Raw genomic sequence first — 10,589 nt, forward strand, 5'->3', positions numbered from 1 at the left:
TCCCCCCCCCCCCAACACACACACCACGACCACCCTCATCCACACCCTTGCTGTGCAGTGTGGCGCCGGCACGCCTGCGCGAGATCTGCGACCACGTGTTGCGCCAGCTTGGATCGTAAAGTACAGAGTGCTTCCCAATCGTCATCAACTTTCTCATGCAGCAAGGTGGTGGCGGTACTGTTGAGGGCGGCGAGGAGTGGGAGATGATGCCAGAGTGTGTGACAGTGTATGACGGTGATCTCACATGTGCCTGCCTGCACGTGTGGCTGTGGCTTGTTCTCTCACAGCCGCTCCCTCACATGCCTTCGCACACACTCACACACATGCACGTTGATGTTCAGCGGATGGAATGGATGATGTGAATGCGCTGACAGCGAACATGCAACACCAACAACAAGGCGACGATCACCATGTGCTTGTCTGTGGTGGCTGCCATCAAGAACGGGCTGGCATTTGATGCGCGCATTGCAAAGGCGTGGCTGCGGCCAACTCAAGACGACCACGGCCCAAGCCGATCACCGCCCTCGATCTGCTTGTGCTGTTGCTGCTTTACCAAGCACCAGAACGCCCACCGGCGCGGCGCGGAGACCACCGTGATCAAGCTTGCAAGCACGGGCCGGCTCATCGCCGCCATGGCCGCTGCCACGTTTGCCAGACACACGCGCGCGTTCTTGATGTGCTTCAAGTCGATTGTGCAAATGGCGGACATCCTGAGCCAGCGGCAGGGGGCCGCGTGCCGCGACCTCGCCTTAACGGCCGGAGGTGGTCGGGGCGCTGGTGGCGCACATTGGCACGGGGCAGGCACAGGAGGTGGACGCAGCCATGCCTGTGCTGCTACTGTCGCTGGCCACAGACCACCCGAAGCTGCTGCACCCGTTCGCGTGCTCATGCTGAACGGCATCCTGGACTGCCTGAGCAACCTGCACTTCATCCACATCTGGCAGCTCTTCCGTGTCCTGACCACGCTCACGTTTGACCGCCAGCGCATCCCCGCCGCAGGCCTCATCGATGACGAGAACGAGGATGGTGTGTGAGATTGAGTGAGTGAGAGTGTGTGTGTGTGTGTGTGTGTGTGAACTTGTGCGATGGGGAAGGTGTGTTGGATAACATAATGTCCTTCCATGCAGAATGTCTCTCACCCTTCACTCCACCACCAACACCGCCACCACCACCATTCCTTCTCCATTGCACCCCGTGTACGGCAGCTGTCTCAACCGAACGAAGAGCTGAAACGCAGCGGCACCATCGCTGCTACCACCGTCACCCGCACCTGGCTCACTCTCACCAACGACACAGACACCTCCATCGGCCGTGCGTTCGTGCGTGCGTGCGTTTGCGCCCTTGTTTGCGCCCTTGTTTGCGGTTCACCTGAGTCCCCCGTGTGTACCTGTCGTGCTCCTCATACATCACTCACCCGTCTCCTCGCCTGTCCAACAGGCAACCATCTCTCCTCGCTGTTGCAGACATTGCAGCTCATCTATGTCGACAAGTGCAAACAGCTGACATGCTCCGTTGCCACAACGCCTCCACATCCACGCCCAGCCACTGCCCATCCATCATCGTGGTGTCGTTTCCTCCCCCGCTCCCCAGCACCAACAGCCATCAAGAGCAAGCACATCTATCGGGATGCGTGAACGGGGATGGCGGACTCACCATCGACCCACCGCCGCCACGGCCGCTTGGCTTCAGGTCGCTCGCCGACCCCGACGTACCCGTGTGTTGGCCGCCGAGACCCCCAAGCGCACGTTACAGCACGACAACACCGTCAACACGATTGTGGTTTGCGCGGACGGACGGGTGTGCCCCACACGCGGGAGACGTGCTCTAACTTCTCGCCTGAGTACACGCGCGCGCGCGAGGTGGACAAGGACACGCACATGGTCGTCAGCGAGAAGACGCTGCAGGCGCCGTTCGAGACGAAGCTGAAGCTGCCGGGGATTGCCGCCGTGTTCGCGGGCATGATGCGCTGCAAGACCGATGTGGAGACAGGGCTGCGGGAGCACGCTGCCGGGACGCGGACGTCTTCTTGTTCCTGATGTCGCTGCAGCCCTTTGTATGGTGGAACCTGTCGCTGGGGACGGACAACCTGAACCCGGAGGAGGAGACGGTGGAGGAGGTGCAGCACGAGAGTTGGGCGCATCCCCGATTGGCGTGGGCCTGCAGCGACGACGTGTTGTTCCGCACGGTCGTGGACGGACAGCGAGGACAGGCTGGCGACTCAGACATCCAACGAGGCTGCTGGACGCGTGGGAGCTTGGTGTCTCGCACGCTGCCGATACTGCCGCACTCTAACGTGCTGGAGCTGATGCACCAGGCGGGCGTTGTGGGCGTGGACGCGAGGGTGAAATAGGACCTGCTTGCTTGCCAGTGTTTGGTTGACGTGTGGCGTGGTAGGTTGTATTGCTGCTTGTCAGCCGGTTGGATCGCGTGAAGAGTTTACTATAGTGTCACACAAGCAACGTCAAACAAGGCAAGGCAATCGGCAAGCAAGTAAACGCAAGCAAAGTAAGGCAAGCACGTGGAGGAAAGAGCAGGAGCAAACGAGCAAAGAGACCAACCAGCAAGCACACACACACACACACGCACAGAGCACACAGTCAAGTGGTGGCGTTGATGCGACTGTTGATGGCGGTGCACCAGTCAGCGAGCGAGGTGTCAGAGCGCGCGTGCAAGCGGAAGGCGAAGGTCCGGCCGGGAACAGCAACGTGTAACTCTTCGCCACCATGGGCGAGCTCAGCTGACAGCACGCTGGACAGGGGGATGCGTCGCTTGGCCGTGCCTGAAGCGGACTTGCCGTACGCGAGGTGGCCGTCGTCGTCAAGCTTGCACCAGCACGGGCGAAAGGCGGCCCTCCGTCGCCCACGCTTCCGCAACCAGCCGGCCAGTGGCTCATTTGGGCACTTACAAGCGTCCTTGTACAACGCTCTTGCTGGTACAGAGCAGCCACGAGGAGCATCTCGCCCAGTCCATGTCTTCTTGTCTTCACCGTCGCTGCCCGTGTTTGCTGGGCGTCTTGCCTCAGCGTGAACCTGTGCAACTGCACCGAGAAACCGCATGAGCAAGTTGCGTTGTGGAGCAAACGCCTGGTACACAACAGCAGAAGAGATGAACCGAAGCAGAAGGTTGCGATGAGCAAGTACGTTTTGCTGCTGAAGTTGAGACTCTGACACGTGTTGCGTGGATGCGTGCTGCCTGTTCACAGCACCACCGCGAATGCGCCCCAGGTTTCGCTCCGCCTTGCGGGTGTTTGGGTGGTCTGTCCCAAGCGTGGTTGTGAAAACGTCGAGCGCCTGTTGGACATAGGCGCATGCCCGCTCCTTTTCGCCGCGCTTGTCGTGCAGCAGGCCGATGTTGAAGTACGTCTGTGCTGTGCTCGGGTGCTTCTCGCCCAACGCTTCCACCGTGATGGCGAGGTCCTTCTCGTGGAAGTGGATGGCTCTGTCGTAGTCGCCCTTGCTATGGTAGGCGATGCCGAGGTTGCCGTAGGTATCGGCAGTGCTTGGGTGCTTCTCGCCCAGCGTCTCCACGTAGATGGCGAGGGCCTTCTCGTACAGCTCGATCGCTCTGTCGTAGTCGCCCTTTCTGTCGTAGGTGTTGCCGAGGTTGTTGTACGTGTCGGCTGTGCTGGGGTGCTTCTCACCCAGCGTCTCCACCATGATGGCGAGGGCCTTCTCGTAAAACTCAACCGCCTTATCGTATTCGCCCTTGCTGTCGTAGGCGATGCCGAGGTTGCCGTGCAACCCCGCCACGTTCTCGCCTTTATCCCCCTCAGTTCGCAGGTAAATCGGCAGGGCTGTCTCGTAGAATGCAATGGCGCCATCGTATTCGCCAAAGTCATCCAGCACCAGCCCAACGTTGAGGCATAACCCCGCGAAGGCAACTGTGCTGTCCTCGCCCCGTGCCCGCATGGCTTCGACGGCACCCACCGCTTTCTCCAGGCACCATGCGCGCAGCTGGTCTTTCACGGCCTGGTTGACTGCGCTGAAGCCGCCCGCCCACGACTGGATCGCCGTGAAGATCATGTGTTTGTCGTGGGGGTTGAAGGCGTCGGCTCGCTCTGCCTGCACGCGCACCAGCGTGTCGGTCACTGCTTTATAGTCATCGCGAATGGCGTTTTCGAGCGCCTGTTCTTCGCTGTTGGGTAGTTGGATGGTGACCTCTGTGCCCTCGTTGCTGATGCCACAGAAGATCTCCCACAAACACCACGCGCGTGTCAAGGGAACAGGGTCTCGCCACGGCATGAGCACCAGCAGCACATGGCCAATGTTGGCAATCGACTGCTTGAACGTCGTGCTCCACCTGGGTGTTGAGAAAGGGAAAGGGGGAGGGGGAAAAGGATGAAGGGAAGAGGAAGACAGGGAGGAAAGGGGAGGGGGTTGCAGTTCTTGTGAGGGAACAGTGTGCGTGTGTCTGTGTGCGTGTGGCAGTGAAGGGCACGAGAGTTTCACACACACACACACACACACACACACACACACACACACACACACACACACACGCACGCACACGCAAAACGCACCATTCTTGTGGGAGGTTGGCCGTGACGTTGGCGTTTTGGTTGTTCATAAAGAGGTCAAACCAGAAGAACACCGGCTGGCCGTCGTCCTTCCTTGCTTGCTCCTCTGCAAACTCAAGCAAGACGTTGAGCACGTCTGCGACCTTGTACCGCCATGCGTGCGACACGAACACGGTGGCCTTGTTCACGTGCTCTGGCGACTGCTTGCGCAGCTGCTCGACGTAGGCGCAGTTGTCCTGGCGTGTGCGTGGCACAACCAGCTGCTTGCAGGCATCCTCCGTCGTCATTTCAGCGTACGTGTCGGGGAACTCGCGCTTCAGATCACCCAGAAACCGCCGCACAGCTGCCACGGACACGCCGTGCGTCAGTCGCTGGTCAGCCATGGCTGTGGCTGTGTGTGTGTGTGTGTATGTGGAGCCTGAGGAGCGGTGTGTGGGGTTGTGGGGTTTGGTTGGAGGTCAACCGCTCAGTGGGCAATCCGTGTGGCGCGGACGGTGGGCTTGAGGGCTTGAGGGCTTGGTGGCGCGGGGCGAGGTGCCAGGAAGATGAGACGATTGAGGAGATGGTCGAGGTGGGAGAGGAAGAGGGGAGTGGGTTGGTTGCTTTGGTTTGAGGAGAAAGAGAAGAGTGGCAAGGTTGTGAGGGTGGTTGTAGTGTGCACACACCCAGCCAAGAAAGAAAGAGAGAGTCAAAGCGCGCGCGCGAGAGAAGGAGAGAGAAAGTGCCAAAGAAAAGAAGAACAGGAGGAGGAAGGGGGGAGGGGGGTGTGGCTTTCGCCTTTTTTTTTTTTTTTTGTCGGTGGGTGGGAACAACAATAAAGGAGACGAAACACACAGACAGAGAGGAGAGAGTGCCCACCAGCTTTTTTTTTTTTTTTTTTGTTGGGGGGGGGGATGCTGGTGGAGCACGTAAGGCTGGTCGCTCAGCTTTTCGCTAACCACAAAAGAGCTGCTGAGAGTGAGTGCGAGAAGCTGGTGGTAGCAACAACGAACACGCTTCCGGGCCCAAGAAGGTGTCTTGTGCGTTTTTAACCAACCGCTCACACACACATGCACAGCAACTCAAGGCAGTTGGCAGAAGAAGCAAAGAAACCGTCAGCCTGAGGCGGCGAGTACGCTTACGCACACCGTGGTCCTGTGGTCACACACAAGGGTGGTGTGGACTGAGAGGAGAGCTGAGGACTTGAGCCAGAGGGAGAGGCAGCGCTGTCCTGATCATCAAAGGACAACAAAAGCCGATGGATGTGCAGCGTGGTATCTGGTCAACCAGTCTTGGTTTGTTTCGCTTGTGCTTCTTGTTGTGGTTGTTGTTGAGGTGGTTCAAGGAAAATGGCCACCAAACACCAACTCACAACAAACCAACAAACAAACAAACCAGCAGACTGCTGGCACAGCCCGAGCTGTGGCATAGTACCTGCCGCACGTTGGCACTAGGGCAGGGCATCGGCGACAAGGGTCGATGCGTCGCCGAGCAACCAGCTGTGGTGGGTGTGCGGGATGGCCAGTACAGCCGTGCACATGGAGGCGTTTCTCAGGACGTTCCCGTTTATTGACCAAGCGCACATGGCTCTGCTGAGGGCGCGGCAGGGAGAACCAATAGGGGAGGAGGAACAGGCCAAGGAGGAAGAAGCAGAAGGCCCAGGGACAAGCAACAGGCAGATGCAATAGACGAGAAGAGTAGGGCAGAGGTGAAAGGAATGACAATGGGGGAGAAGACAAAGAAGGAGGAGGAGGAGAAGAAGAAGGAGGTGGAGAAGAAGAAGGTGCTGGTGGAGCAGGAGGAGGAGAAGAAGGGCAGGGGTGGTGCTGGTGGAACGGTGCCCCGGAGGAGCAAGGCCGGACCCCGCGCACCGACATGGGCGAACGCGGATAAGCTGGAGGAAAAGAAGCAGGCCACCAACAAGGAGAAGAACAACAGCAACGGGTCACGGAGGCCAACAAAAGGGTCGCGTTGACGTCCCTGCACGTGAATGTGGTGAGGTCGTGCACGTTTGTCGTTGTGGTGGCGTTTTCGAGCACAATGGTGTCTGCTCTGGGCTGCCGCGTTTCGTGCGGTCTGGATGAAGGCTGCCGGGGGTCCGGCATGCATGGCAATGTCTCAGCCTGCATGCTTGGGTCCGGGGAGTAGTCGCGGCAGACCCCGCCCGCCCTCTTTGCTGAACACCAGCTGCGTGCCTGAGCTGATGCGATAAGTCTTGCACATGTCGAGGGGGCGCCTTGAGCAAACGGCAGTGTGCCGCACACCATCTGGAACACGGTGGGCCAGGAAGACGCCATGGTGCAGGTGGCGTTGGCATGAACCATGCACACACAAACACACACACACACACACGCGCGCGCGCGCGCGCCTCCTCAACGCTGTGAAATGTGTGTACACAGACACAAGATGGGAGAGAATGCAGGGGATGAGGTTGACAGCGACGCATCATCAACCACACGCCAGCCCCATTTCAACCATCCACACTGACACACAACCACACACACACACACACACACACACACACACACACACACACACACACACACATGCTCACCTCCTCATCAGAGCGAGTGACATGTGCAATGTCTGACTCACGCCAGATTGGAGCTGGTGTCGGCCGGAGTGTGATGGCGGCTGTGCGGTCGATGGCAATGGAGATGACGATGACAGCGGAGCTTAGGTGGAAGAGGAGAGAAAGGAGAGCGAAATGGGGAAGGTTGATGATGATGATGATGATGATGTGTCGTTCATGGCGGCTTTCTTCCCCCTCCTCTGATGTGGCCCTGGTGCCCATGTAACCAACACACAACGACAAGACACAACGACATCATCACACACAACACACAGGTATGGCATGTGAGCACAGCAGGCGTGTTCACCTCCCTGCCCCTCCTCTGCTTCCCTTCTTCTCGCCCCACGACACACACACACACACACACACACACACCTGCACATGACTGCGTCACTGTGGTTGGATGTGCCCACCACGACCATGGATGTGTGTGTCCACAGCTGCTCCTCCCATTCCATCATGTGCGTGCACCCGCCCATCATCCTCCAACGATCCTCAGGCAGCCATCCCCTGCATACACACACACACACACACACATGACATGTGAGTTGCACAGCGACACTGCTACGAGATACAACAGCAGCAGCAACACCAAACACCCACAGCAGCAACAACATCAACACATGCGCCATGTGCCAACCAAAAGCACGCATGATGGGCTCACCTTGCTCACGCATATGGGAACACTGCATGAGCACAACAACGACAGCCGAATCGGGGGAGTTGCACCAGCAGCAGCAGTCGGCATGCGAGCCCGCTTCCATCAACATTGCGATGTGTGCTGGCACCTCACCACCTGTGTGTGTGTGTGTTTGTGTGTGAGTGGTTGCAAGGAACGTGGATGGAAACAGAACACAACAGAGACAGAGCAAGCCATCAAGTCAGCACAGCAGAACGAGTGATTGACATCACACGCACCACGTGTGTGCGTGTGTGTGTCGGTGTGTGTTCGTGTGTGACCATCATCTCCATCAACCCTCTTCCCTTGTTCGCTTCACCACATCCCAGCACCACAGCCCCATCACACAACCAACCAACCACTCATCACCGCCCACATACCATGTGTGAGGCGAGTGCAGCTGGCACGCATGACAAGTATCCTCGACATTCCCCTCATCCTGCCTGTAAGTGTGCATCACCTGCAAGTGTGGTTGTGTGCGAGCACCAGCGTGGTGAGTGAGTGGGAGGGAAAGAGGGAGCACGGATAGGTGCGCAGCTACACTGCTGCTGCCACTGCTGGTGTTGTGCATGCATGTGTGTGTGTGAAGAAGAAAGGGAAGAGAGAGAAAACAGCAAACAGAAGGGAAGGAACAAGACATGCTGCAACCCATTCCATCCATCCATCCCTCTTCCTCACACCACCACACACCACCATCCTCTGTCACCAGCCAGCCACCACACCACACCATACTCACCCAGCATCCCCCACCCCACCTCATCCCATCCATCCATCCATCCATCCAACACACATCTCCTCCGTTTTCCCTCTTCTTCTCGCCCTCACCTCTGCTTGCTGCTGCTGCTTCCCGCCGAAAATGCAACTTGTGCTGTCGCCACCTGTTCCCAGCAGCAAGCAGCCAGCTTCCGCCAGCAGCAGTGGGCGATGGGTTGGTTGGTTGGTTGGTTGGCTGGTTGGTTGGTTGGGGGATGTGTTCAGCAGCAAGTGGTGGTGGTGCATTCTCTGCTGCTGCTGCTGCATCGGCGGTGGAGGGTGTGTTGGCTGGTGCTGCTGTTGTTGTTGTTGTGATGGCCGTCAGGGAGGGCGAGAAAGAGACGGAAAGACGAGCAGCGACTGCAAGGTGGAGAATGTGCAGGGATGCAAGCAGTCGTGTGTGAGAACGACGAATGAGACAGCACATCAAGCAAGGCAAAACAGGCAGCCGCACGACACACATGCACACATTGATGTGGGACAACAAGGGGAGACAGGAGCAGCAGAGACAGCGACCACAAACACGCACACTGGTGCGGTGCGCAGCATACACACATGTGCAGTGATGCACTCACGTTTCTCATCGCTGGCTTGTTTGTGGTGCGTGTTGGTGTTGCTGCTTCCGCAGCCGCACAGCGTGGCTGGATGGTCATCGCATGGCAGCGCCCGTCTGTTCATCCCACCAGAGCAGTGGTGGTGGTGGAGGGGAGGGGTGACAGCTGCTGGCTCAAAGGCCCTTTGTGGGGCGAGAGCAACAGGAAGGAGAAACAAGGGAGGGAGGGTGGTGGTGGTGTTGGTGTTGAGAGTGGGAAGGGAAGGATGTGAGCAAACACACAATCAAATAAGGAGGTGGTGGCGACGGCGTGTGGGTGGGTGGAGAAGAGAACATGCACGTCGACACACACACACACACACACACACACACACACACACACACACACACACACACATCTGTCTGGGCGATGCAGTGGTTCGATCACCATTCATCCGTCAGCACGCAGTCATTTGTGGGTTGGTTGGTGGGGGTCGCCCACTGCCTCATGCATCAGCCAGCACCTGCTGCTGCTGCGGCTGCTGCTGATGATGGAATACATCCATCTGCACGCACCACAACAAACAAGCAAGCAACAACAACAGCAGTGAGCAGCGTGTCACAGACAGAGAAATGAGGAGGAGGAGGAGAAGAAACACAACCCCGTGCACACACACACACACACACACACACACACACAGTGGCTGTGATGGTTGATGCCATTTCCCCCCTCTCTCTCATGTGTGCTGCTCACTGGTTGAGAGGTTGCATGATCCATTCTCAGGGCCGCCGCTGCATGACGGTGGCTGATGGCGGTTGTTCTATCACCACACAACGGTGAGCAAGCGTGAGAGTGTGTGCGTGTGTGAGTGTGCATTTGTGAGTGCCACACGCAGTGGTGTGTTGGTTGTGATCCAACCACCCGTGTGAGGATTGATTGATGGTGGTCCACATGTGTGCGGGTGTGTGTGTGTGTGCACGATGACAGCGTGCGCTTTGTTGTTGTTGGTGGTGGGTGGCGGTGGTTGTTGCTGTGCGCAGTGTGCAAGGAGAAGAAGGGGAAGGGGAGGAGCACGAAGTGGGTGGAAGGAGTGAGTGCACTCAATCTCACCCTCACCTGTCGATGGATGGGTCATTCATGTGGTCGTTGGTTGGTTGTTTGGTTGGTTGTGCGTGGTTCATCACAGGAGGAGGAAATGCACAACGGTGGAAGGAAGGAAGGATGGATGGATGGGAGAAAGGGGAGAGACGGTGCGCACACCCTCCCTGCACATGTATGTGTGTGTGTGTATGTGTGAATGCGTCAGCGAGAAGGACGACGAAGGGAAGAGAAGGAAGGAAGGGAAGGAAGGAAGGAACGTGGCACGCACAACCACCACCAATGTGTGTGTGTGTGCACGAACCAATGACACATTCACTCACCTCACCTCATCTCCCCCCCCTCCTCTCATCTGCCTGTCGGCAACGACGACGACCATGATGACCATCACCATTCCTTCCACCATCATCATCAATCACACACCATCTGCTGCTCAGAAGAAGAGAATGAAAGCAACCG

At 57.9% G+C, this 10,589-nt stretch overlaps 4 protein-coding genes across 4 annotated transcripts; 2 read left to right on the forward strand and 2 right to left on the reverse strand.

Annotated features, from left to right (window-relative positions):
• Positions 1–410: 410 nt before the first annotated feature.
• Positions 411–2,350, forward strand: PTSG_08272 (uncharacterized protein; the record flags this gene model as incomplete). Its single annotated transcript, XM_004990466.1, has 5 exons — positions 411–1,026; positions 1,225–1,311; positions 1,438–1,489; positions 1,591–1,708; positions 1,889–2,350. 5 exons carry the CDS (start codon positions 411–413, stop codon positions 2,348–2,350), a joined length of 1,335 nt encoding a protein of 444 aa, XP_004990523.1.
• A 247-nt stretch (positions 2,351–2,597) lies between these two features.
• Positions 2,598–4,899, reverse strand: PTSG_08273 (uncharacterized protein; the record flags this gene model as incomplete). Its single annotated transcript, XM_004990467.1, has 2 exons — positions 2,598–4,299; positions 4,520–4,899. The coding sequence occupies 2 exons, from the start codon at positions 4,897–4,899 to the stop codon at positions 2,598–2,600; spliced, it is 2,082 nt and encodes a 693-aa protein (XP_004990524.1).
• Positions 4,900–5,409: 510 nt separating this feature from the next.
• On the forward strand, positions 5,410–6,183 carry PTSG_08274 (uncharacterized protein; the record flags this gene model as incomplete). The annotated part of the gene is made up of 3 exons (XM_004990468.1): positions 5,410–5,424; positions 5,574–5,627; positions 5,950–6,183. The coding sequence occupies 3 exons, from the start codon at positions 5,410–5,412 to the stop codon at positions 6,181–6,183; spliced, it is 303 nt and encodes a 100-aa protein (XP_004990525.1).
• A 430-nt stretch (positions 6,184–6,613) lies between these two features.
• Positions 6,614–7,450, reverse strand: PTSG_12703 (uncharacterized protein; the record flags this gene model as incomplete). Its single annotated transcript, XM_004990469.1, has 3 exons — positions 6,614–6,762; positions 7,040–7,170; positions 7,443–7,450. The coding sequence occupies 3 exons, from the start codon at positions 7,448–7,450 to the stop codon at positions 6,614–6,616; spliced, it is 288 nt and encodes a 95-aa protein (XP_004990526.1).
• Positions 7,451–10,589: the final 3,139 nt, after the last annotated feature.

This window comes from Salpingoeca rosetta (assembly GCF_000188695.1).
Source record: "Salpingoeca rosetta unplaced genomic scaffold supercont1.23, whole genome shotgun sequence".
NCBI lineage: Eukaryota > Choanoflagellata > Craspedida > Salpingoecidae > Salpingoeca > Salpingoeca rosetta.